A 27399-nucleotide genomic window follows, 5' to 3' on the forward strand; every position below is an offset into this window, starting at 1 on the left:
AACCAAGAGTGACAAGATAAAGAGGAGTTTTACATGATGATAAAGGGGTCAAACCTAAAGAATACATGACAATTGTTATTGTATATATGCCTATCTACAACAGCAGAGTGTCAAAATATGTGAGGCAGAAACCAATAGGACTGCCAGGAGAAATAGATGAGTCCACTATTATACTTGGAGAATTAAAAAGCTCTCTATGAGAAATGAAGAAATCCAATAAGCCAGGAAAAAGTATATAGTTGAACTCAATAGCACCACTAATCAACCAGGTATAATTTTCATCCACCGACTATTTCAACACCAAACGGAAAAATACACATTTTTCTGAGGCTCACAGAGATCTTTCTTCAAGATAGACTACACTCTGGACCATAAAACACACCTTAACAAGTTTAAAAGATCAGAAATTCTACACGTTTTCCCCATACAGTGCATTATCTTGGTCTACTGTGTATGAGTTTATTAGTGAAAACCATAAACTTTTTCATTATGTTTAATTCAAAACATTTTCTGAGGAAGAAATTAAAGGCATCTGGTTTACAGCCTAGAAAGAAAAAACAACTCAAATGAAGTTGTAAAATACTGCGTGTGTACTGGCCACACAGGAAAAAGCAGGATGTTTAGATAAGTCTGTAAAAAAAAAAAAAATCTAATCTAGATATTCTAAGTTTTATCCTTTGATCACCAGAGACCAAATATTGGGACTGTATTAGCTTTGCCTTTTGCTCAGTCTTCATTAAATTGAATTTTGATTTAATATTGGCCTTTTATAAGCCAGTTATTAAAATTAAAGTTCTTCCTCATTTATTACAAAGTTGTTGTAATGATTTTTACCATACTGTTCAATGTTTCCTATGCAGACTGCTATTGAAAAATCTCTTTTGAGTAAAATAAATAAGAGGAAAGACTTTGTCATACTACAAGAATTTAGTGTGTTTTTTTTTCTGATATAACTATACAGTATTTCAAGATTTTGTTTTCTTTTTGCTTAGATTCAGGGAACTGAATTTCTAAAAGATAGAAAATTGAGTTTCAATCACAGGAATGATATTAAACTTTAAGTTGAAAATACTTGCTACTTCTTACTTTTATACTTGTTTTACATTTTATTAGTCTTGTGTGTAAATATATTTAGTAACCTGAATGTATATAATATTGTATATGATATATATATATAATCTTTGTTGTTCATTCACTAAGTTGTGACCAACTCTTTGCAACCCCATGAACTGTAGCACACCAGGCTTCTCTGTCCTTCACAATCTCCCGGAGTTTGCTCAGTCTTATGTCCATTGAATTGGTGATGCCATCCAACCATCTCATTCTCTGTCATCCCCTTTTCCTCCTGCCTTCAATCTTTCCGAGCATCAGGGTCTTTTCCAATGAGTCGGCTCTTCGCATCAGATGGCCAAAGGATTGGAGCTTCATCTTCACCATCAGTCCTTCCAATGAATATTCAGGACTGATATTCTTTAGGATTGACTGGTTTGATCTCCTTGCTGTCCAAGGGACTCTTTTCAAGAGTCTTCTCCAACACCACAGTTCAAAAGCATCAATTCTTTGGCATTCAGCCTTCTTTATGGTCTGGGACAGTCTCCTGTGGGGTCCCTGCTCTTTTTTCCTGGGTCCTGGTGCACAAGGTTCTGTTGTGCCCTCCAAAAATCTATTTCCCAGTCCTGTGTAAGTTCTAGCAGCTCTATGGTGGGGTGAATGGTGACCTCCTCCAAGAGGGCTCATGCCAAACGGCAGACCACCGCCAGCCCGTCCCTCCACAGGAGATGCTCAGACACAGTTCTGTCTCAGTCTCGGTGGGGTCCCTCGGTCCTGGTGCACACAAGGTTTGTTTGAGACCTCTGAGCATCTCTGGCAGGAATGGGGTTTGATTCTAAACGCGAATTCTCCCCTCCTACCATCTTGCTGGGGCTTCTCCTTTGCCCCTGGGTGTGGGGTATCTTCTCACAGCTGCTCCAGCACCTACCGTCTTACTGGGGTTTCTCTGACCTTGGATGTGGGGTATCTCCTCTCCGTCACTCCAGTGCTGCTCAGCTGCTGAAGAATTGATGCTTTTGAACTGTGGTGTTGGAGAAGTCTCTTGAGAGTCCCTTGAACTGCAAGGAGATCCTACAAGTCCATCCTAAAGGAAATCAGTCCTGAATATTCTTTGGAACGATTGATGTTGAAGCTGAAACTCTAATACTTTGGCCACCTGATGTGAAGAGCTGACTCATTTGAAGAGACCCTAATGCTGGGAAAGATTGAAGGTGGGAGGAGAAGGGGATGACAGAGGATGAGATGGTTGAATGGCATCACCAACTCAATGGATATGAGTTTGAGTAAACTCTGGGAGTTGGTGATGGACAGGGAGGCCTGGCGTGCTGCAGTTCATGGGGTCGCAAAGAGTTGGACACGACTGAGCGACTGGACTGAACTGAACTTCTTTATGGTCCAACTTGTACATCCATACATGACTACTGGAAAAACCACTTTATTTCATTTCAAATTATTTTTAAAGACTCAAAGACATAAATACAAGCAAGCACATATGATTATGAATACAGAAATAAATCTTAAGATGGGTGGGATGGGGGGTGAGAGGGAGACCCAAGAGGGAGGGGACATATGTAAACATACAGCTGATTTACTTTGTACAGCAGAAATCAATACAATATGGTAAAACAACTATACCTCAATCAATTTTTAAAAAGCATTTTCATTACAGGGAAATTTTTCTTCTTAAGAGTTTCATCAATGAGTTTTTTACTTCCTTGTTCCTCAGACTATATATCAGAGGATTCAACATGGGAATCACATTTGTATAAAATACTGAGGACACTTTCTCTTGGGTGAGTGAACTGCTGGAAGCAGTTTTGAGATACATGGACATGAGCGACCCATAAAATACAAGGACAGCTGTCAAGTGGGAGCTGCAGGTGCTGAAGGCTTTGGACCGACCTTCTTTAGAATGGATGTGGAAGATGCTGGAGAGGATAAAAGCATATGAAGTGATGATGGTCAAGCTGGTGGCTACCATGTTAAATCCTCCAATGACAAAAATCAAAAGCTCATCAATATAAGTGCTGGAACAGGAGAGTTTGATGAGAGGAATGATGTCACAGAAATAATGTTTAATGATGTTTGATTCGCAGAAAGTCAACCTTAACGTAAAGCCACCATGGATCATAGCATCAGTAAAACCTACTGAGAAGACAGCAGCCACCAGCAGAGAACAGACCCTGGGGGACATGATGACGCTGTAGAACAGGGGGCTGCAGATGGCGACATAGCGGTCATAGGCCATTGCTGCCAGCATGTAGCACTCAGAAATGATGAACATACAGAAGAAAAACAGCTGGGTCATACATCCAGAATAGGATATAGCTTTATCTCTGCATAAAAACCCTGCCAGCATTCTGGGGGTAATGACAGAAGAATAGCAGAAATCTATAAAAGACAAACTACTAAGGAAATAGTACATGGGCTTGTGGAGTTGAGAACTCAACCTGATTATCAGGATCATGCCGAGGTTTCCCATGGCCGTGGCTATATAAATCCCTAAGAAAAGGCAGAAGAGAGGCAGCTGAAGTTCTGGGTGGTCCGTTAATCCCGTGAAAAGAAACTCAGTCACTGTGGATTGATTTCTTACACCCATTCTCCTCTGAGAAATCTGTGGAGATAAAGGGGGAAGAGTCAAATTATACAGGCAGTCCCAGCCCCTCTTCAGTTCTTTACAATCCAGATATTCTCTCTGTGAAAACACTGAACCCCAGTTTTCTTACCCTCTAGCACTAAGCCTGTGCTTTCACTGATGGGTAGAACCATCAAAAGTCAGATCTCAGATAAAACAGAGTAAGTATCCTCTCCCTGTAGATTCTGTGTGCTCAGTAGCTTCAGTTGTGTCTGACTCTTTGCGACCCCATGGACCGTAGCCTGCCATGATCCTCTGTCCATGTGATTTTGCCAACAAGAATACTGGAGCGGGTTGCCATGCTCTCTTCCAAGGGATCTTCCTGACCCAGGGATCAAACCTGCATCTCCTGCATTGCAGGTGCGTTCTATACCTGCTGAATCACTGCGGAAGCCCCCATAGATTTTAGGAACCATATATAAAATTGCACATCCTCCTTACTGTCTCTAATTCTTTTAGCAAAGTATAAAACCTTTAACTTCAGCATTAAAAATAAATCTAATGCTAAAGAACATTGAAGAGTTTTTCTAAAGCAAATCAGTTGAAAAGGCACATAAAGAAGAGCTATGTGCTTAGAAAATACTTCTACTAATAATATAGTTGCCTAGAGCCAAAACCGCCTCCAGGATTTCCTGTAGAGGAGGTATTTATTGTTAAAATTAGTTGTAATGTCCACATCAAGTTTTTCAAGGGTTTCTAGAGTATTAATTCCAGGGTGTACATGAAATAAGTACGTTAGGATCATACTGGTTTCAGACATGCGGAATTACATAAAGTTAAACACGTTTTGTAACCAAGACTATTTCAGATTCTCCTGGACAGCTCTACAACAAACAATTTTTTCAAACTAACTTGATGATAGAATCCTCCTTCCACTTTAAAACAATCATATTGTAGCTCCAGCGTGGCTCAGAACATGTTTCAGGAAACTGTATTTTCATTTCTGCTATTCTATTGTAATCTAATCACAAGCTGATTTCCAGGTAGAAAGCATATTCTTCTAATACTTCAGTAAAGCTTGATGATGGTGGAATGGCAGCACTCCTACAGTTATTTCTGCCTGTGATCCTCTATCAATCCTCTGAGCTAAGCCTACCTGCATCACCAAGGGTACTGAGCCAGACAATATACTACTGCTAGTGCTGCCATTTGTGGATTTCAGTTTTCATTGGAGCCTTTCAAGTAGTGCTTCCTGTCTTTCACCCACACTTCCTCCAGGAGGGGGCAAAAAGAGCACTCCACTTAGAGATGCCTGTCCTGGGATCAAAAAAGACCTTACCTCTGAAAAATCAGACCCGTTTTCTTCTGGTATTGGGCTGCTCACAGTCTGCAGTCTTGTGTCTACCTAGCGGTTATACAGGGCAATGCTCAGACATCTGGTTTAGTATCTTCTCAACTTGCCAGGCACAGATCTACTTTTCTTCCTGGCTCTTAAAGAAACTTTTGTGTCTCTTACTTCCATCCATTACTGCCATATCAGGACAGGGCACACTTCCTTTGGCCACATGCATCCCCAAATCTGTTTAAAACAGAGGAGCTTCCTAACACTGAACAGCTGTCCTCTGAGCTAGGTGGCCAGATTTTGCAGAACACTTTGCATCTGCTCTTCTCTTCCTGTCCTGAGGGATGGAGACAGGGGCACCATGTGAAGAAGAGAGATTGTCCAGTTGCCCTGAGCCTGTTGCTAAAACGCTCACGAGTCCTCCTTTCCCTTTGACTCTTGCCAACTAACACACACAGGTGTAGTCTAGTCCTAGAGATCACATACAGAAACAGAAAAAGAATGTTCAAGAAGACCCAATACTCAGCTTTTTGCCCATAAGGTCTTTTCAAGCATGCCTTCAGCATGCCCTGAGTGTCACAAACTCACTAACCTCTCTCCTCATGTGTCCAATTCTCCCACATGCCCTCTGATCTTTACTGGGCTCTTGATCACAGTGAAATGTCTGCCATTCTGCCCATGTTCCTGGTTCTGTTCCAGGGCTCTGCACCTGTCTCCCCTCTACTCAATCCAGTTCACTTCTCTGTCCTCTCCTTCCCAAAAATTTCTGTGCTGTGGGTCCTTATTACTCAACATGGAACATCACTAACACCATTGGGGATTTGGTGCATGGTCTCAGGTCCTAAGCCATACCAATTGAGTCAGGATCCGCATTTTAGCAGGTTCCCCACGTGATGTGTGTGCACACTGAAGTTGGAGAGGTGCTATTCTAGGTTTCTGTCTCCTAGAACTGGAACCATTTTGCTTTGTTCATATTTTCTCCTCCGAACCTCTCTCTGCTTCTTTTCTGTGCCAGAAAGCATTATAGGATCATTTGAAGCCCATTCTTGAAAGCATCCTCTCAAGAAGGGCCTTTTGGATGGAGGATAGAGCTGTACCATTTTACATTTCAGTGTTTTTCCCCCTTCACATAGTCTCAGAGACTCCACGGCAGTGTAATACGCCTTCCAATGGCTTATTACAACACATAGAATTGGGATGTTTTGTTTATAGGAAGAATTTTTATACAGATTACATCTTAATCCACATAGAAATGAATAATGCTAACCAGTATTGACTTTATTTAACCATTTACTAAGCAGTAAATTCTACTAGGCCCGGGTTAAAGTTTTTTATGTTGTACATTTGACACCCCCTTGAAATAATCTACCACACTGACTCAGTTGATTCAGGCCTTATGTAAATTTTGGATTCAAAAGCAATTTAGCAGTTTTTTTTTCAGTTTAGCAACTCAAAATGTAAGTTTTTAAACATTTCCATGCACCATACAGTGCTATTAAAGCTATGACAATTGATAGTATTTTTTCAAAGGTAAAGTCTAGGTCAGCATTGTTCGATAGAAAGATAATGCAGTCACAAGGGTGATTTATAATGTCCTACAAGCACCCCCCTTTTCTTTACAAAGCAAAAGCAAATAGCTAAAGTCAATTTACTACTATATTTAATTTAGTATATACAAAAATTACATTTAATGTAATGATGTAAAAATTCTTAAGAGGTATTTTATATTTTTTGTATAAATCGGTGAAATTTATAATGTGGCTCAGATGGTAAGGAATCTGCCTGCAATGCAGCAGACCTGGGTTCAATTCCTGGGTTGGCAATATCCCCTGGAGATGGGAATGGCAACTCACTCCAGCATTCTTGCCTGAAGAATTCTATGGACAGAGGAGCCTGGTAGGCTGTAGTCCATGGGGTCACAAAGTCCACCAGTTACTAACACTGATTGACCAAACAATACACCTCAAATCACACTCCATTTCAAATGCTCAGTGGCCACATGCAGCTAGTGGCTATACCATTGGACAGCTCAGGTCTAGAATATAATAAAAAAAATTGGATTTGATTTTCAAAAATTGCCCCCCTTTAAAGAAGGAAGCCATTAACACAGAGTGGCAGAGAGAACATTGAATCATGAGTCAAATATGTTTTGTTTCAATACTAACTGTAACACAGTGTAACGTTTGACTCAGCAGAGAGTCTCTGAGTTTCATGTTTTAATCTATAAAAAATGATAAATACTTCTAAAGACGGCCATATTGTGATTCCTACTTTAGAGGCTGATGACTTCATAGGTTGATTCACACATTAGCCCCTAGACTGCTCAGATAAGGAGTCTGAGTCTGAGGCAGGTGTCTGCAGGCTCTTCTCTCCCTACCTGTGTCTTCGTGGCCTGATCCTCCAGTTTGCAGGAAAATCAGGAGTTAATTTAAAATCTGTTTATTTTAATACCTATACAACATGAGAACTGTAATTGTGAAACTCACCTTCCTCCTTGTTCTCATCACTTTAAGAATAAAAATGAGTCAATTGCACCTTTTCATCTTGATACGAAGAAGAAGCAGGATTAAGTGAGTGTGACTTCTGTTCTCAGTTCAATTATTTTATGCCTAGAGATATAAAAAACAAGCGTCCCCCAAGGGATTCTGATCTCTGGGGTTTAGTGGCTGGTATATTTGTAAGAATATATCCTATTATATTCTTTTCTTTTCTTTTTCCATTTATTTTTATTAGTTGGAGGCTAATTACTTGACACTATTGTAGTGGTTTTGGTCATACATTGACATGAATCAGCCATGGAGTTACATGTATTCCCCATCCCAATCCCCCCTCCCACCTCCCTCTCTACCCAATCCCTCTGGGTCTTCCCAGTGCACCAGGCCCGAGCACTTGTCTCATGCATCCAACCTGGGCTGGTGATCTGTTTCACCCTAGATAATATACATGTTTCGATGCTGTTCCCTTGAAACATCCCACCCTCGCCTTCTCCAACAGAGTCCCAAAGTCTGTTCTGTACATCTGTGTCTCTTTTTCTGTTTTGCATATAGGGTTATCGTTACCATCTTTCTAAATTCCATATATATGTGTTAGTATGCTGTATTGGTCTTTATCTTTCTGGCTTACTTCACTCTGTATAATGGGCTCCAGTTTCATCCATCTCATTAGAACTGATTCAAATGAATTCTTTTTAACAGCTGAGTAATATTCCATGGTGTATGTGTACCACAGCTTCCTTATCCATTCGTCTGCTGATGGGTGTCCAGGTTGCTTCCTTGTCCTGGCTATAATAAACAGTGCTGCGATGAACATTGGGGTGCACATGTCTCTTTCAGATCTGATTTCCTCGGTGTGTATGCCCAGAAGTGGGATTGCTGGGTCATATGGCAGTTCTATTTCTAGTTTTTTAAGGAATCTCCACACTGTTCTCCATAGTGGCTGTACTAGTTTGCATTCCCACCAACAGTGTAAGATGGTTTCCTTTTCTCCACACCCTCTCCAGCATTTATTGCTTGTAGACTTTTGAATAGCAGCCATCCTGACTGGCTTGTAATGGTACCTCATTGTGGTTGTGATTTGCATTTCTCTGATAATGAGTGATGTTGAGCATCTTTTCATGTGTTTGTTAGCCATCTACATGTCTTTTTTGGAGAAATGTCTGTTTATTTCTTTGGCCCATTTTTTGATTGGGTCATGTATTTTTCTGGAATTGAGCTTCAGGAGTTGCTTGTATATTTTTGAGATTAATCCTTTGTCTGTTCCTTCGTTTGCTATTATTTTCTCCCAATCTGAGGGCTGTCTACTACCTCTTTCTCCATTCATCTGTCAATGGACATTTAGATTGCTTCTATGTCTTGGATATTGTAAATAGTGCCACTATAAATATTGAGGTGCCTGTATCTTTTTGAAGTATCAGCTATTTGAATACGTATATTCCCTCCTTCTTGGAGGTTCACTTAAATGGAGTGAGCAAACAAAAGGTTTAAGTATCTATAGTTTCACTGACCAAGGAGAATTCACGAATTTTAAATGTTCACTTAAATAGGGTGTCCAAATGGCACAGCTAAGCAGTACTAATACTCTTTTTGATTTTCTTACTCCCCTGCTTGTAAACTCTATCTAAAGCAGGAGCTTTTTAACCTGACATTTACCTAAAGCTGAAGTTATGATCTGTGTCCTGCGTCTACTTTTCCTATGTTATCTCTTGCCACTGTCTCAAGAAAGACATTCTGACTCTATCCAGACGTTCCCTCTGCTGTCCCATCTCTGTATATTTTCTTTTTCTTTTTTTGTGGTCTTTGTATTTGACAACATTATATACATCTTTAGAATAGATTTTTGTTTCAAAAATATTTATTTATTTTGGCTGCACCAGGTCTTAGTTGCAGCATGGGAACCTTTAGTTGTTGCAAGTGGGATCTATTTCCCTGATCAGGAATCCCCTGCATTGGGCATAAGGAGTCTTAGCCGCTGGACCACGGGGGAGTCCTAGAGTAGATTTTCCAAAATTTTTTCTCTAGTTAGCTTCTTAAAAAAATATAAAAAGCCAAACAAGAACAGTTACACAGTTATTATACAAAATGTATTCTATAAAAACATGGAATGCTTCACGAATTTGCATGTCATCCTTGCGGAGGGGCCATGCTAATCTTCTCTGTATTGTTCCAAATTTTAGTATATGTGCTGCCAAAGCGAACACTCTGTGTGTTTTCTTAATGTCTCTTCCCTCTGAAATGCATCATTTCTCTCCCTCCCTGTTTCTGAGTTAGGAATACTGTCTAAATTTCAAGGTACAGCTACTATTTATTTACATTCAAGATATTGTTATCTCGTGTTATCTAGTGTTCTTCTGGGCATTAGGCTAAAAGCTTTCTATACATTGTCTAATTTCATGCTTCAATCACCCCTACAGGGGAAGTGTTGTCCTCATTTTACAATATTGAAAGCTGCAGTGTAGGCACCATTGCCCACACCATACAGACTAGATTCAGAACAATTCAGATTCTTTAACCAGGAGATCACAGTCCGAAAGCCAGGGTCTAGTGGTGATGCTGGGAACATACCATTTCCTCTCTATCCAAGCTGGTTTTTACAGTGTTGGCAAAAGTTATGGCTATTGAGCATCGTAGGTATCTGGAAGTAGAGATCCTAAAATGAATGAAATAAACCTGTCTCCTTGAGGTCTCACAGTTGCTTATTCCTTCAAGGAGAAGGAATTTTTTCCCCTCCCAATAGCACTATATCTATAACATTTTAGAGACCTATATCACATTTTAGATTTATAAAATTTTTACTTTGTTCTTAGTTTACAAAATGATTTTCTCATCTTTCCATCTAACATAAGATACAAGAAGGTAGAGATATAACATAGTGCTTCTTCAGTATTTTTGTAGTTGCTCGTACTCTTTGCTTACATAAAATATTCTGAGAAGAAATGATCACTGAATTGGAGTGAACGGAATATTCACAAATGTATGCCTAGGGGTGGTTTGGTGGTTTAGTTGCTCAGTTGTGTCTGACTCTTCTGACCCCATGGACTGTAGCCTGCCAGTCTCTTCTGTCCATGGGATTTCCCAGGCAAGAAGACTAAAGCGGGTTGCTATTTCCTTCTCCAGGGGATCTTCCTGACCCAAGAGTGGAACCCAGTTCCCCTGCATTGCATGTTTGCTTAGAATTATAACTAAAAATACCTAAATATATATGCTAAAGAACAATCCACTATGTTAGTTAAAACTCTAACATATACATTTACAGTGCTAGATATAAGATATATTACACAGAATTTCCCATTTAGAAACATTTCAGGTATGACAAATGAGAGTACACTCTTTCCTATCTTAGGCTCATTGGTGACAGAATCTGCTTAAAACCATACAAAGGCTGGGGAAAAATCATACTTATATATGAATTTACATATTATGCTTATAATATCTCAGTGAGGCAAACTGGGTATATTGTCATCATTTTCATTTTACTGGCAGGAAAATTAAAGTTGAGAGAGGTTAAGTAACTTTCCCCAGATCACATGTACTAGTGCAAAACTAGTTAAGTTTAACTTGAATTGATAAGTGACCATTCTGTTATGGGATGTGAAGAGATGTATTCCAGGTTTCTTGTAAATAGCTAGCTTTCCTAGTATCTTTTACAATGCTTAAATATATGAAACATCTCTTTTATTTCCAAGGTTTTCAAATGTTGAGGCAGCTCTGTATTTTGATAGTGATTTTAAAACTGAAATCAGTATTTGTGATCTTCTCTTGAAACTTTTCATATATATAAGAAATTACACTTTAGATAAGTACCCTGAGATTAATATTGATGATCACACTCTGTTCTAGTCACCCTTCTTTTTTGTTTCCCCAGGGGACTATCACTTCTCTGGGTTTCCCAGAAACACATGATAGAAAGATTTATTCCACATGTTTTCTAATCAGATGTTAGAAAAGCAACAGATCATATCTTTATAATGTGCAGAAACACTTTTTTTTTTTAAACTTTTTATTTTGTATATAGAGAATGCCAGTTAACAATGTTGTGAAGGTTTCAAGTGAACAGCAACGGGGCTCAGCCGGACATATACATGTATCCATTCTCCCCCAGACTGCCCTCCCGTCCAGGCTGCCACATGGCACGGAGCAGAGTTCTGTGTGCTATACAGTAGGACACTGCTGTGTGTACATTTAAATATAGCAGTGCATACCTGTCCATCACAGCTCCTTAACTCTCCCTTCCCCATCCTTCCCCTCTAGCAAGCTTAAGTTCGTTCTCCAAGTCCGTGAGTCTGAGGAACAGTGTTTTCTATTTTGTCCCTTGCCCATGATTTAACATCCTTCTAGGATGAAAATCCTAAAGCAGGAAATATATGTCCAAGTTAGAGCTAACTCAAAAGAAAACTGAATGTTTTTCCAGGGATATGATGGGAACTTGCACTTTTTTTTTTTGTTTGGGGATATAAATGAGCAATCTGTCACCTCATGGAAACTAAATATCTGCCATGGGAATCTATCAGGTTTCCTACATAAATGCCACATATAATGATAAACTATAGGATATTTTGCAGGCATTATGGGTAATTTATATCATAGATGTGGGAAGTGAGGTTTAGAGAATTTCTGAAGATTGTTATTGTTTATACTGCTAGTTATTGAAAGAATCAAAATTCACTCCCAGTTTGGCAATATTGCCTCTAGTACCAATTTTTTAAATTTTGAGGACTGATGATTTGTGATCCTCATGAACTATAAATACCATCAGTGCTATGCTGTTTTTATGGTCTTGGTGTTTGACTACACTAGTACATGATGTTCAAATGCTGGTGTCCCGTAGAAACACTTACAACTTTCTTGTATTAAGTGACAGGCGCGAACTCTGTTCCCCAGGGAGGCCAGAAGACACAGTCCCAGAGAAGCTTGTGGAGCCCACAGTGAATGTGCCCGTGTTCCTCAGCAGGCTCGCTTACCAGGCCACACCAAGCCGATGACCGCAGCGAACCATTCCCAGCTGACAGGTTTTGTCCTCCTGGGGCTCTCTCAGATATGGGAGCTCCGGCTTTTCTTCTTTATCATCTTCTCTGTTGTGTATCTTGTGACTGTGACCGGAAATCTCCTGATTGTGGCCGTAGTGACCTCCGAGCCACGGCTGCACACAACCATGTACTTTCTCTTAGGCAATCTTTCTTTCCTGGACTTTTGCTACTCGTCCATCACGGCGCCGAGGATGCTGGCTGACTTGCTCTTGCCGAAGCCCGTCATTTCCTTCGGTGGCTGCCTGACTCAGCTCTTCTTCTTCCACTTCATCGGAGGCATCAAGATCTTCCTGCTGACGGTCATGGCGTGTGACCGCTATGTTGCCATTTCCCAGCCCCTGCGCTATATGCTTATCATGAATCGGACAGTCTGCGGGCTCCTCGTGGCAGCCTCCTGGGTGGGGGGCTTCATCCACTCCATCGCACAGGTTGCGCTGACTGTCCAGCTGCCATTCTGTGGGCCTGACAAGCTGGATAACTTTTACTGTGATGTGCCTCAGCTGATCAAGTTGGCCTGCACAGACACCTTCGTCTTAGAGCTTCTGATGGTGTCTAACAATGGTCTGGTGACGCTGATGTGTTTTCTGGTGCTCCTGGGATCCTACACAGCGCTGCTGGTCATGCTCCGAAGCCACTCGCGGGAGGGCCGAAGCAAAGCCCTGTCCACCTGTGCCTCCCATGTGGCGGTGGTCACCTTAATCTTCGTGCCTTGTGTCTATATCTATGCACGGCCATTTCGAACATTCCCCATGGACAAGGTGGTCTCTGTGCTGTACACCGTGGTCACTCCCATGCTGAATCCTGCCATCTATACCCTGAGAAACAAGGAAGTGATCATGGCCATGAAGAAGCTGCGGAGGAGGCAAAAGGACCTTCTGGGTCCCCTGGAGCCCTGACCTCCAGATGAGCAGAAGCAGGGAGTTGAGAATCCAAACTCTGCTTCAGTGTAGCAACCCGCCTGAGAAGCCCCATGAAGTAGCCAGAGCTACGAGTAAGTCTCCTGCTTCTTTACTGTTTTAACCTCAGCTCAGTTCTGCTGACCTGAACTTTTAACAAAGCTAGAAAATGGAATCGAGTGCTTCCCTATTGGTAAAGGATCTGCCTGCCAATGCAGGAGACAAGGGTTAGATCCCTGATCTGTGAAGATCCCGCATGCTGTGGAGCAACTAAGCCCATGCACCACAATTATTGAGCCTGTGCTCCAGAGCCTGGGAGCTGTAACTACTTAGCACACGTGCCACAGCTATGGAAGCCTGAGTGCCAAGAGGAGTCACTGCAAAGAGAAGCCCATGCTCCGCCAACGAGAGAATAACCCCCAATCTCCACAACTAGAGAAAAGCCTGTGCGGCAACGAAGACCCAGCACAGCCAAAAATAAATAAATAAATATAAATTAAAAAAAAAACAAAATGGAATTGAGAACTTCTCCCGTTTCCCCTAGAGAAAAAGCCTCAAGAGCAACATGGAAATGATGTTTAGCTCCGGTGGCACTTTCCCCTATGATGTTGGGCCTGCTGAGAACGTTCAAACTGCAGTATGCGTGGAGGTGGTGCATCTGGGTTTTCTTTTCTGATTTTGCTTCTTGGACACAAAATACTTTTGAGGAGTTCAAAATAATTCTAAACTTCCAGGAAACAGGAGGGATCTGTAGGTTAAAATAAATGTCAGAAGTCAAATCATGATTTCAGGAGGCTATTTGAATTTAATGTTGATGAAGAAAAAGGGAATCATCTTGGGCAAATTTAGCTAGCATTTAGGCAAGTCTAGTACATTTACTTTTATGTATAAAGTCAAATAGTTCTGTAAAAGAAGTGGTCTTTTTTTTTTTTCCAAAAAATAACTCAGTCCTTTAGAATTCTGGCCTCTCCTTCTTTCCAATTTTGTCCTTTTTTAAAAAAAATATTTATTTATTTATGGCTGTGCTGGTTCTTCATTGCTGCATGGGCTTTTCTCTGCTTGTGGCGACTGGGGGCTATTCTCTAGTTGTGGTGCACAGGCTTCTCATTGCACTGGCTTCTCTTATCGCAGAGCACAGGCTGCAGGGCGTGCAGGCTTTAGCAGTTGCAGTGCTCAGGTTCTAGAGCACAGGCTCAGGAGATGTGGTACATGGGTTTAGTTGTTACACCACTATGGGAGCTTCCCTGCCCAGGGATCGAACCCGTGTCTCTTGCATTGTCAGGTGGATTGTTTACCACTTAGCCACCAGGGAAGCCTGGCATTTTGTAAAGTGATACCAAAGTGCATAAAGGAGGAGTGCAGTTTACTTGACCCCATGGGGCTGAAGTGAGACTGAGGCCTCGCATGCACACAGCGTCTTCTGCTACAGAGTGGCTGACCTGGGCTGCATTCTGGGCTTGTGACTGGACACACCAGAGTAACTCCATGTCTGAATGTTTTGCTGACCCCGATGCTGAAGTCTGTGACTGACAGGCTGACATTTGGTTTCTCTGTTTGGTCAGGCTGGGTGAAGCTCCCATTGGAGCTTCAGTTCAGTTCAGTCGCTCAGTCATGTCCGATTCTTTGTGACCCCATGAATCACAGCACGCCAGGCCTCCCTGTCCAACACCCAGAGTTCACCCAAACTCATGCCCATCGAGTCAGTGATGCCATCCAGCCATCTCATCCTCTGTCGCCCCCTTCTCCTCCTGCCCCCAATCCCTCCCAGCCTCAGGGTCTTTTCCAATAAGTCAACTCTTCGCATGAGGTGGCCAAAGTACTGGAGTTTCAGCTTCAGCATCCGTCCTTCCCATGAACACCCAGGACTGATCTCCTTTAGGATGGACTGGTTGTATCTCCTTGCAGTCCAAGGGACTCTCAAGAGTCTTCTCCAACACCACAGTTGAAAAGCATCAATTCTTCTGCACTCAGCTTTCTTCATAGTCCAACTCTCACATCCATACATGACCACTGGAAAAACCATAGCCTTGACCAGACGGACCTTTGTTGGCAAAGTGATATCTCTGATTTTTAATATGCTGTCTAGGTTGGTCGTAACTTTCCTTCCAAGGAGTAAGCGTCTTTTAATTTCATGACTGCAGTCACCATCTGCAGTGATTTTGGAGCCCCCCCAAAATAAATTCTGACACTGTTTCCACTGTCTCCCCATCTATTTCCCATGAGGTGATGGGACTGGATGCCATGATCTTAGTTTTCTGAATGTTAAGCTTTAAGCCAACTTTTTCACTCTCCTCTTTCACTTTCATCAAGAGGCTTAGTCTCACCTAATTCCCTGGTTTGGGTCATAGATCCCATTGAGTCTGTTGCTCTTTCTCCACCCATTCCTAGGCCAAATTTTTCACCCCAGAGAACTTAATCATGTGACCCCTGGCCACTGTGAACCTAGGACACATTCACTTACTGTCAGCTCAGACCCCAACTGTATCCCTCCTCATTAGCATACGGGATCTTGGGGTCCATCCATTATCACAGGGAACTTGAGGGTGCTTGAAAAGCGATATTGCCAGCCCATCCTTTGCCTTACTACCCTGCTTCTCTCAGATGAATTTAATGTGACCACATACCAGGTTGGTTTGTGGACAGACTGTAGGGCCAGTTCATTCAATGCCCTAAATGTGAGCAGGAAGAGGGCTTCTGCCCTCGGCATTCCCCTTATTCTGTTCTCAGAGGCAATGCAGTGAAGGAATGTGGAGACACCCCTCTGAACCTCTGACTCCTTTACCTGTGTATTCTTTTGCTTCCTTTTAATATTTTGCTCTTTCTCTTTCTGACCAGGACCTTCATAAGTAAAACTCTATGTTCTAGTCAGTAATCAGGCCTAGATCCCAGTGTGTCAAAGACACATTGAAGAAAAACAGAAAATCCTTTTCACTCTGCCAAACCCAAATTTCATGACTATCATCTTGATAAAAGATCAAAAGAGTTAAAACTAATAGGTGTCTTCTTTGTTTCTGTGTTTTCTCTGTGTATTTATCTATGAGGCTCATTAGGAAGCTTTTGGATTAGAAAGATTAATGAAACCATGATTTAAGGAAGGAATCTAAATACTTCAGCTTATTGTTCATAGACTATTTTCCCTTTGTACTACTGAAGGGTTCTTCTTTTTGTCTGAGTAGAGTGGCAGAAGTTCTGGAAGAGTACAGAGACAATATGGGAAGCAAATGACTTACTCAGTGTTAGCACGTCTACTGGCATATGCTAAGAGCTCAGGTAGCATTTACTTGCATTGGCTTCCCAGGGAGTGTCAGTGGTACAGAACCCGCCTGCAAACACAGGAGACCTAAGTGACCTGGGTTTGATCCCTGGGTTGGGAAGATCCCCTGTAGGAGGGCACAGCATCCCACTCTAATATTCTTGCCTGGAGAATCCTATGGCCAGAGGAGACGGGGGGGCTACAGTCCCTAGGGATGCAAAGAGTCGGACATGACTGAAGCGACTTAGCACACAATGACTTGCACTGGAATTTAGGAGGCTGAGAAAACTAAAGAGATTTTAATAATAAAAATAGTATTTTGAAGATACTTGACAGGTGGTGTATGTCTATCATTTCTTTCTTCTAGGAGGGGATGTATGTTCTAGGGTTAGCTGAAATAATTAGTACAGCACAACTGATAAAGCAATAAACAAAATGTTGACACCCTCCTCTTACTGTTCCTACAAAGACCCTTAATAACCCTTGTTCCCATAATAGACTGTTACGGCTGAAGTTGCCCACAGGGTAGTGGCAGTATTTGGAACTTAGAACAGTGAGCTGCTCTTCAGTTCAGTCGCTCAGTCGTGTCCAATACTTTGGTCACCTGATGCGAAGAACTGGCTCATTTGAAAAGACCCTGATCCTGGGAAAGACTGAGGGCAGGAGGAGAAGGGGATGACAGAGCATGAGATGGTTGGATGGCATCACCGACTCGATGGACATGGATTTGGGTGGACTCCGGGAGTTGGTGATGGACAGGGAGACCTGGTGTGCTACGGTTCATGGGGTCGCAAAGAGTTGGACACGACTGAGTGACTGAACTGAACTGAACTGAAGCACATACATGTGAGGAAAAAGAGGAGCCTCCATGAATGGAGGCTAAATGTTTAAGCACCTCAGAAGAAACATGTCATCACCAGAGGTTTGAAATTTGACCAAATGGATCAGCTTTCTCTGTGTGAAGGTGGAGGCATAAGGAAGATTAGAGGGAGGAAAGTGAAGGCTGATCTCCACATTGCATATTTATGAAGACCTACTTCATTATCTGAGAAAAGTACAAGGTGTTGCCTGTGTGACCTGAACTTCAAATATTTGCTGAAGACCTACTTCATTATCTGAGAAAAGTACAAGGTGTTGCCTGTGTGACCTGAACTTAAAATATTTGCCCAATCTAGTAGGAATATGTCCTTTTACATGTGACCCTCATGGTGTCTCACAGCCATGGGTCAGTTCCACCTGAAGGCATCTCTCAGGGCTCACTTCACCTTCTCATTGCAGAGACTGAAGGTGACTGGTTTCAGGAGGGGCATGATGATATAGTTCAGGACTGAGGCCCCTTTGTTGAACAGCATGGACTGAGTCTCTGGCAGATGGATGTTGAGAAAAATGGAGCTGCTGTGAGAGATGATCACCACTGTAAGGTGTGAAGCACAAATGAAGAACGCTTTCTTTCACTCAGCTGTTGTGGGGGCCCTGAGAACAGTGGAAAGAATGCAGGTATAGGAAACTGAGGCCAGTGCCAACGAGCCCAGAGACACTGATGCGGATAGCACGAAAATCAGCAGCTCCAGTAGGCAAGTGTCTCCACAAGAGAGCCTCAGGAAGGGCCAACTGTCCCAAGAGAAGTGAACAATACCACTGGGGCCACAGAGCGGTAGGCTGGCCATGAGGATGGAGGGGCAAAGGACACAGAGAAACCCAGCTGGCCAGGAGGCCAGCGCAATTTGGGAACAGACATGACCACTCATCAGGGTCTCATAGCAGAACGGGTCTACAGATTGCAGGAAATGATCCAGAGGCATGACAGCTAAGAGGAAGAAGTCGGTGGTGCCTAGGACGAAATAGAGGTAGGACTGGATGATGCAGCTGGTGAATGAGATGGAGTGGTCCAATGGGAGGATGACAAGCATCTTGGGGACCACAACAGACATGAGCAGCAGCTACAGGAAGGACAGGTTCCACAAGAAGAAGGACACCTGTGTGTGCAGGCGTTGGTCCATCCAGCTGAATCCAGTGATGAGTAGGTTGCCTGTGGTAGTTACAGTGTAGATCACCAGCGGCCTTAGTGAAACAGAAACTGCAGAATATGGCTCCTGGGGAAGTCCAGGGGGACAAACCCGGTTACCTGAGTCCAGTTTTTAGGACTCATTTCCAGTCATCCACAGGGTAAATGGAACAGAAATTCATAACTGGTCCACAGCTACCAATCCTTCAATCAATCAATGACATAATATAGCAAGCCTAGCAATTTCTTACATTCTGACACTTAATCTGTATTTCTGCCTGTGGGTTACTTACAAAAAGAGAAACAGATTGCGATAGCAACCAGAATACCAGTAATAACACAGATGATATTGAGCACCAATTACTTATTAGGAAATTTACAGCCAGTATCTCCTGTCTCATCTGCCCTTAAAGACAGGTAGTGCTGTGCTTATCTTGCAGATAAGGAAAGGATGACTGAAGTTTAAGGAACTCTTTTATGATCACTCAGAGTGAGAGGCACAATTTCATGCCAGGTCTCTGGCTCCAGAACACATACTACTAGACCTATTTCACTGAGCCCGGGGACCACATGAGTACTGTGGATTTAGGGGTATCCAGAAGAGTAGAGGGGTCAGAGAACACCTTATAGGATAAATGCACCTTGAACAAAATCTTATTGGCATTAAGAACTCTTCTTTTAGTATTTGAAGTCCTTCTGTATCCTGGCTTAATATAAAAATAATAGAATAAAAGTTTGGGTTTTCAGTGTCTTTACAGATTTTATTTTTCTTAATCAGCCAGAGAGCCACATTGGATTGGACTGTTCAGAGCCCCTATCCTGTCATAAGGCTTTTTTTTTTTTTTTTTAAACCAAGACTTTAGGGGAGTCTTGGTTAAAAAAAAAATCAACAACAACAACAAATAAAGTTGTCTCAGTGGTAAAGAATCTGTCTGTCAGTGCAGGAGATCTAAGAGATGTGGGTTCAATCCCTGGGTCAGGAAGATCCTCCAGAGAAGGGAATGGCAACCCAATCCAGTATTCTTGCCTGGAGAATTCCACGGACAGAGGAGCCAGGTGGGCTTCAGGCCATGGGCTTGCAAAGAGTCGGACATGACTGAGTGACTGACCATGTACTTGGGCATGCTTCAATAAAGCTGGAAAAACAAGTCTACTTTTTTTTAGTCCAAGGACCAGGAAAGGCGCAGTCAAGTAAGACAGAAAATTTTAGTACAATAACCACTGTACCATAGACCAACTCCAGGGAAAACCTGTAGCTCCTCCTCCATGACAGCAAAGTTCAAACAAGAATCCATAGACTCCCTCCCTCACAGGATGTAATGATTGCCTCAATACTTTCTCTGGTAAAAGTGGAATCAGAGAATGCTATGTAGAGTCAGGGCTTTGATTGTTGCTGGGTGACAAGAGCTCCCTACGTGGTGAGCAGCCATTGAGGAAGCCTGAACGTCCATCAATACCCATCAGTAATGAGGGAGTCCTTGCCCTCCATGAGGTCATGTCAGAGGAGGACTTAAGGGGAATCAAGCCTCTTATCATTGTCCGCTTGCAATGACTGACACCCATTGCCTGTTGACTCAGATGGTAACGCACCTGCCTGCAATTCAGGAGACCCAGGTTCAATCCCTGGGTAAGGGAGATCCCCTGAATAAGGGAATGAGAACCCACTCCAGCATTCTTGCCTGGATAATCCCATGGACAGTGGAACCTAGCAGGCTACAGTCCACGGGCTCGCAAATGTTGGACATGACTGAGTGACTAACCCACACACCCTTGCCTGTCAGATGAGATCATGAGGGGAAGCAAAACAATAATCCTCACTCAGCAATGAGTAGCCTTGTTCCTCCAGGCAGAGCAATATCAAAGAAAAGTAGCTAAACAAAAGGTTTAAATAATATATAGAGTCTCATAATATAATTTGCAAAGTTCCCAGGTTTCAAAAAATCACTTTCTATATGAAGAATAAAGAAGATCTCAAATTCAGTGCAAGGAGGACAAGAAATACATGTTACACAATAGAGGTGTTAGAATCATTTGACAAAGATTTCAAAGCAGTCATTGTAGAATTTCTTCACTGAGCAATTACAAGCGTGTGAAACAAATTTTTTAAAAAGAAAACCTCAGCCAAGAAATAGAAGATACAATGTTATACTGTGTATGCTTCTATTAAGTGATATAACATAAATCTTGAAATGATAAATTTATAGGAATGGAGAACCTGGTTGTTCATGGTTGCCAAAGGTTTAGAGAAGAAGAGGATAGGAAGAAAGTGGGTGTGGCTATGAAAGGAAAAATGGGTGTGATGGTTGGATGGCATCATTGACTCAATGAGCATGAGTTTGAGTAAACTCCAGGAGCTGGTGATGGACCAGGAGGCCTGGTGTGCTGTAGTCCATGGGGTCGCAAAGAGTTGGACTTGACTGAGCAACTGAACTGAACTGAACTGATGAGAGAAAAAGTGGGTATCAAAGGGAACATGAAGAAGCCTTGTGGCAATGGTAGAAATAGTCAATATTTTGACTGAATCAATGTCAATGACATAGTTGTGATATTTAAAAAACATTAGTAGCAGTCATCTGTATAAAATTAGTATCTGATAACTTGTTTTATTATGCTTAAAACTTATAACCTCAGTTATACTTTTACTTTTGAGAATATATTAGTTAATATTTCTGGGTGATTGTAGCTTGTTAGCTTAGTGTCACATAATCCTGCCAATTAAAAATCCATTTAGTTAAAAGACATCTTTATGTTTTATGCATCTTTATGGTAAAATATAAATTTTATATTACCACGAACTTTGACAAGTTAGAACATATTGGGGTCGAGATACTTAAAAAGGAGTTAAGAATGGGTAAAACTGCGTGTATAATTTTTATGAATATTTCCACTCTTTTCTGAGTTTTTCTTCTGTTTGTAGTAACACCATAGTTTATCCAAACATCTAGTTTACTATTTTTGGGATTTTTTTTTTTTTGTCTCTCTCTAGTATCTTTGTGAGAAGTCCTGATGAATCTTTCCTTGGAATATATCTCAGTGTGAGTGTGACCATTTGAGAGTTACACCTGAATTAGGCTAAGTTGATGGTTATGGAGAGAGAAGAAAGAAAGGGAATGAGAATTTTGCCGTGTAAGGATAAGCTCGGAATTGCTCTGTATTAATTCCATGTTTGCTTATATTTACAGTGACTTATTAAAGATGAAAGAATGATTTTTCAAGTCTAGCTTAGAATGCTGGCATATAATTCTTCTTGCAATGTGATTTGATATAAAATTAGAGGAAATATTTCTGTCTATTGTATTGCCTAAATAAGATTTATTGAACTTTCCATAGAAAACACATTTTAATAAATTTCCAAGTTCTTTATCACTGCTGAGGTCAAGGAATGTCTACCTTGTGGGATAGAGTTCAACTTTGGCTTGAGGAATTTTTGGTCCCCTAGTAATTGTGAGGGACCTGAGAAAAATGATTGGGACTCATTTTAGTGACGATCGGGTTTAAGAGATTATCCTAAGTACGATACTCACAATTTGGGGAATTTCCTAAGTATTTTTCTACCCTCTGCTCTTTTTCTTTTTCTTTCTCTTGCTGAGTTTACCTAATCCCATGGCTTTAATCTCTATGGAAACAATTCTCAAACCTTCTCATGTTCTGACCTTTCTTCTTACTTTTAGCCTTTGTTGCTAAAAGTAGGTTGTTACTTTTAAACTTACTAAAGTAAGTTGTTACTTTAGCCTTCAGTCTAAGTCATGTTGGGCTTTTTACCACCCCCAGGGATTGCAGCACACCAGGCTTCCCTGTGCTTAACTATCTCCTGAAGTTTGCCCAAACTCATGTCCATTGAGTCAATGATGCCATCCAACAAAGCACTTTAGCCTTAGTTAGGCATTTGCCCAATTGTACACTTTTACTTGGATGTCCCCTGGTGACTCAGCTGGTAAAGAATCTGCCTGCAATGTGGGAGACCTGGGTTCTATCCCTGGGTTGGGAAGATCCCCTGGAGAAGGGAAAGGCTACCCACTCCAGTATTCTGGCCTGGAGAATTGCATGGACATGTTAGTCCATGGGGTCTCAAAGAGTCGGACACTACTGAATGACTTTCACTCACTTGGGTGTCCTGCTAGATGCTCAAGTCCACCATGTTTGAAACTAAATGTATAATTTTTATGGATATTTTCACTCTTTTCTGAGTTTTCTTCTGTTTGTAATAACACCATAGTATATCCAAATACCTATCCTAGTATCTTTGGGAATTTTTTGTCTATTTCTATTCCTTGGAAGAAAAGTTATGACCAAATTATACAGCATATTAAAAGGCAGAAACATTACTTTGCCAACAAAGGTCCATCTAGTCAAGGCTATGGTTTTTCCAGTAGTCATGTATGGATGTGACAGTTGGACTATAAAGAATGCTGAGCACCGAAGAATTGATGCTTTTGAACTGTGGTGTTGGAGAAGACTCTTGAAAGTCTTGGACTGCAAGGAGATCCAACCAGTCCATCTTAAAGGAAATCAGTCCTGAATGTTCATTGGAAGGACTGATGTTGAAGCTGAAACTCCAATACCTTGGCCACCTGATGCGAAGAGCTGACTCATTTGAAAAGACCCTGATGCTGGGAAAGATTGAAGGCAGGAGGAGAAGGGGACGACAGAAGATGAGATGGTTGCATGGCATCACTGACTGGATGGACATGAGTTTGAGCAGACTTTGGGGGTTGGTGATGGACAGGGAGGCTTGGCGTGCTGCAGTCCATGGGGTCACAAAGAGTCGGACACGACTGAGCGACTGAACTGACTGATTCCCTTTGTGAGAAGTCCTGATGAATCTTCCCTCCTGTCTCATTTGTTTGCTTTTTAGAATTTTTGACTGTAGCAGTATTAACTCAGGGCATTTAAAATCATTTATTGACTATTGTAATTGCTTCCCATTGCTGACCTGCCTCCAGTCCTTCTTACTCTAGTCTGTCCTGCCAGTGCCCACATTATTACTCTTCCTAAGTCGGCACTTTGAGTATTTCAAACCTGTGCCAAAAAAGAAATGATTTTGAACGGTTCCTAATGGCCTCCCTAGTGAGCTGACCTTGATCTGGGCATTTGGAAGCCTCCTGTACTGATCCAAACTGATCCAAATCTGCCTTCCGATCTGAGTCTATGCTGCAGACTTCCAAGAAGAGGCACTGAGGCCTCTCTAAGAGCCATGGAAGTCATCCATGTGACATTCAGGGAGGACAGAAACTATGTATTTTCTCTCAGTTCAGTAACTTTGATCTATAGGGCTTATAGATGGCCACTAAGAGTTTACCCGTGACCTTCACATACCTCACTGGTGTCTGTCCAGTCCCACACTCAGGTCTACAAGGAAAATCACTGATCCTATATAAGCCTTTGCCTGTGGGGCAGTACTTCTGTTGTGATAGCCAGTCTTAGTTCCCAGGGAAATGAGGGAGAGGGGGAAAAGTTTGCTCAAACTTTTCATTCATTTGTTTTTTATTAAATTCATTCATTTTTTATTAAATGAATGTTCATTTAATACCTACTGTATGTGTGTGGTTTTACTTTACATTGCTACAAAAACCGTACTGAACAAAACAGGCAAAATCTCTGCCCTTATGGAACTTAGGTTCAAATGCATGTGTATGTACGAATGTATGTGTTTGTGTTGTGAGAAGACACACCAGATAAACAAATAAGTGACTAGTATTTCTTTTTTTTTTTTTTTTTGGTTACATGCTGTCTTTATTTTATTATTTTTTTTTATTAGTTGGAGGCTAATTACTTCACAACATTTCAGTGGGTTTTGTCATACATTGACATGAATCAGCCATGGAGTTACATGTAATCCCCATCCCAATCCCCCCTCTCACCTTCCTCTCCACCCGATTCCTCTGGGTCTTCCCAGTGCACCAGGCCCAAGCACTTGTCTCATGCATCCCACCTGGGCTGGTGATCTGTTTCACTATAGATAATATACATGCTGTTCTTTCGAAACATCCCACCCTCACCTTCTCCCACAGAGTTCAAAAGTCTGTTCTGTACTTCTGTGTCTCTTTTTCTTTTTTGCATATAGGGTTATCATTACCATCTTTCTAATTCCATATATATGTGTTAGTATGCTGTAATGTAAAGAATGTTAGTATTCTTTATCTTTCTGGCTTACTTCACTCTGTATAATGGGCTCCAGTTTGATCCATCTCATTAGAACTGATTCAAATGAATTCTTTTTAACGGCTGAGTAATATTCCATGGTGTATATGTACCACAGCTTCCTTATCCATTTATCTGCTGATGGGCATCTAGGTTGCTTCCATGTCCTGGCTATTATAAACAGTGCTGCGATGAACATTGGGGTGCACGTGTCTCTTTCAGATCTGGTTTCCTCGGTTTGTATGCCCAGGAGTGGGATTGCTGGGTCATATGGCAGTTCTATTTCCAGTTTTTTAAGGAATCTCCACACTGTTCTCCATAGTGGCTGTACTAGTTTGCATTCCCCCCAACAGTGTAAGAGGGTTCCCTTTTCTCCACACGCTCTCCAGCATTTATTGCTTGTAGATTTTTGGATAGCAGCCATCCTGACTGGCGTGTAATGGTACCTCATTGTGGCTTTGATTTGCATTTCTCTGATGATGAGTGATGTTGAGCATCTTTTCATGTGTTTATTAGCCATCTGTATGTCTTCTTTGGAGAAATGACTGTTTAGTTCTTTGGCCCATTTTTTGATTGGGTCATTTATTTTTCTGGAATTGAGCTTCAGCAGTTGTTTGTATATTTTTGAGATTAATCCTTTGTCTGTTGCTTCATTTGCTATTATTTTCTCCCAATCTGAGGGCTGTCTTTTCACCTTACTTATAGTTTCCTTTGTTGTGCAAAAGCTTTTAAGTTTCATTAGGTACCATTTGTTTAGTTTTGCTTTTATTTCCAATATTCTGGGAGGTGGGTCATAGAGGATTTTGCTGAGATTCATGTCGCAGAGTGTTTTGCCTATGTTCTCCTCTAGGAGTTTTATAGTTTCTGGTCTTACATTTAGATCTTTAATCCATTTTGAGTTTTTTTTGTGTATGGTGTTAGAAAGTGTTCTAGTTTCATTCTTTTATAAGTGGTTGACCAGTTTTCCCAGCACCACTTGTTAAAGAGTTTGTCTTTTTTCCATTGTCTATCCTTGCCTCCTTTGTCAAAGATAAGGTGTCCATAGGTTTGTGGATTTATCTCTGGGCTTTCTATTCTGTTCCATTGATCTATATTTCTGTCTTTGTGTCTGTACCATACTGTCTTGATGATTGTGGCTTTGTAGTAGAGTCTGAAGTCAGGCAGGTTGATTCCTCCAGTTCCATTCTTCTTTCTCAAGAGTACTTTGGCTATTCAAGGTTTTTTGTATTTCCATACAAATTGTGAAATTATTTGTTCTAGTTCTGTGGAAAATACCATTGGTAGCTTGATAGGGATTGCATTGAATCTATTGATTGCTTTGGGTAGAATAGCCATTTTGACAATATTGATTCTTCCTATGCATGAACACGGTGTGTTTCTCCATCTGTTTGTGTCCTCTTTGATTTCTTTCATCAGCGTTTTATAGTTTTCTATGTATAGGTCTTTTGTTTCTTTAGGTAGATATACTCCTAAGTATTTTATTCTTTTTGTTGCAATGGTGAATGGTATTGTTTCCTTAATTTCTCTTTCTGTTTTTCCATTGTTAGTATATAGGAATGCAAGGGATTTCTGTGTATTAATTTTATATCCTGCAACTTTACTATATTCATTGATTAGCTCTAGTAATTTTCTGGAAGAGTCTTTAGGGTTTTCTATGTAGAGGATCATGGTGACTAGTGTTTCTTAAGAGCTGTGGATGCAGGAAAATTCACTGTTTTTCTATTTGAGGATGTGCCCCATTTGGCAACAAACCAAAATGTGGGCAAAATGGGTTACTTCCAACACACACTGTTATTTTAGTGAATTCGGAAATGCAGTGTGGGTAATTTCTCTTTCTAGCAAATCATATCTCTGGGGAAAACATAATGAAAACCTAAGACTTCTAAGTTTTAATCAGGTCCCCAGGATTTCCCAATTCACAATAACCCCTGGGTCATATTAGCAGGTGACTCCCTGGGCACCAGTAGATGCTATTTTCACCCCCTAGACTGGGGAGGACACTCTGCAGAGCCACCATCAGAAACCACGACCTGTAACTCATGGCACCTCAGAGCCTGGTGTACTGAAGTCTGTGCTCTGACTCAGTCCAAAACTCACTCAAAACAAAAACAGTAGCAAAGAAGAAGAATCTCTGTTCTGGGCTGTTCATCTCTAAAATTCATCAGCGCCTTTTGCTCTTCCTTGGGAATAAGGAAGCAGAGGTTGCAAGTCCCAACACTGAAGTCTCTGTGCAGAAGGGTGAGTGTTGAATTTTATCTGTCCTGTTACTTGTCTTCCAAACCTCATCTGTGGAAACCAAGGACTCCCTGAAATGACACGTCTTCTCTCTGCTGAGATGACCACTGATCATTGGGTGAGCCTGGTAACTGTCAGAGAAGAAATGGAGCAGAGATGCTGCTGTCATGAGGTTCAGCATCACTGAATCTTATCCCTGTAGAACTTGCCTGATAGTGTTTTTAATATACTTCTTTAAAAATTCCCTCAGCCTTTATACAGAAGAGAAAACAAAGGCACACAGAGGGTGGGCTGGGGTTCCTTCTCGCATTCTGGGTCTCTCTCATTAGAGTGGGGTTGGGTGGAGAGAGCGGGGCACTCATTTTAACGTCACCCTCTGT

The 27399-nt window shown here is 41.5% G+C and overlaps 3 protein-coding genes and 1 non-coding gene across 4 annotated transcripts; 1 reads left to right on the forward strand and 3 right to left on the reverse strand.

The window, feature by feature from the left end:
* Window positions 1-2713: 2713 nt before the first annotated feature.
* On the reverse strand, window positions 2714-3649 carry OR8D4 (olfactory receptor family 8 subfamily D member 4). The gene has a single exon (XM_065937026.1). It carries the CDS (start codon window positions 3647-3649, stop codon window positions 2714-2716), a length of 936 nt encoding a protein of 311 aa, XP_065793098.1.
* Window positions 3650-9555: 5906 nt separating this feature from the next.
* Window positions 9556-9663, reverse strand: LOC136170057 (U6 spliceosomal RNA). The gene has a single exon (XR_010663515.1). It is a non-coding gene; the product is annotated as a U6 spliceosomal RNA (small nuclear RNA).
* A 2777-nt stretch (window positions 9664-12440) lies between these two features.
* Window positions 12441-13385, forward strand: OR4D5 (olfactory receptor family 4 subfamily D member 5). Its single transcript, XM_065937027.1, has one exon. It carries the CDS (start codon window positions 12441-12443, stop codon window positions 13383-13385), a length of 945 nt encoding a protein of 314 aa, XP_065793099.1.
* A 4479-nt stretch (window positions 13386-17864) lies between these two features.
* OR6T1 (olfactory receptor family 6 subfamily T member 1) lies at window positions 17865-18787 on the reverse strand. The gene is given in 2 exon segments (XM_065937028.1): window positions 17865-18697; window positions 18700-18787. Coding segments are annotated over 2 exon segments (921 nt in total).
* Between the last annotated feature and the right edge of the window lie 8612 nt (window positions 18788-27399).

This window comes from Muntiacus reevesi, chromosome 5 (genome assembly GCF_963930625.1).
Source record: "Muntiacus reevesi chromosome 5, mMunRee1.1, whole genome shotgun sequence".
In the NCBI taxonomy this organism is placed as follows: domain Eukaryota; kingdom Metazoa; phylum Chordata; class Mammalia; order Artiodactyla; family Cervidae; genus Muntiacus; species Muntiacus reevesi.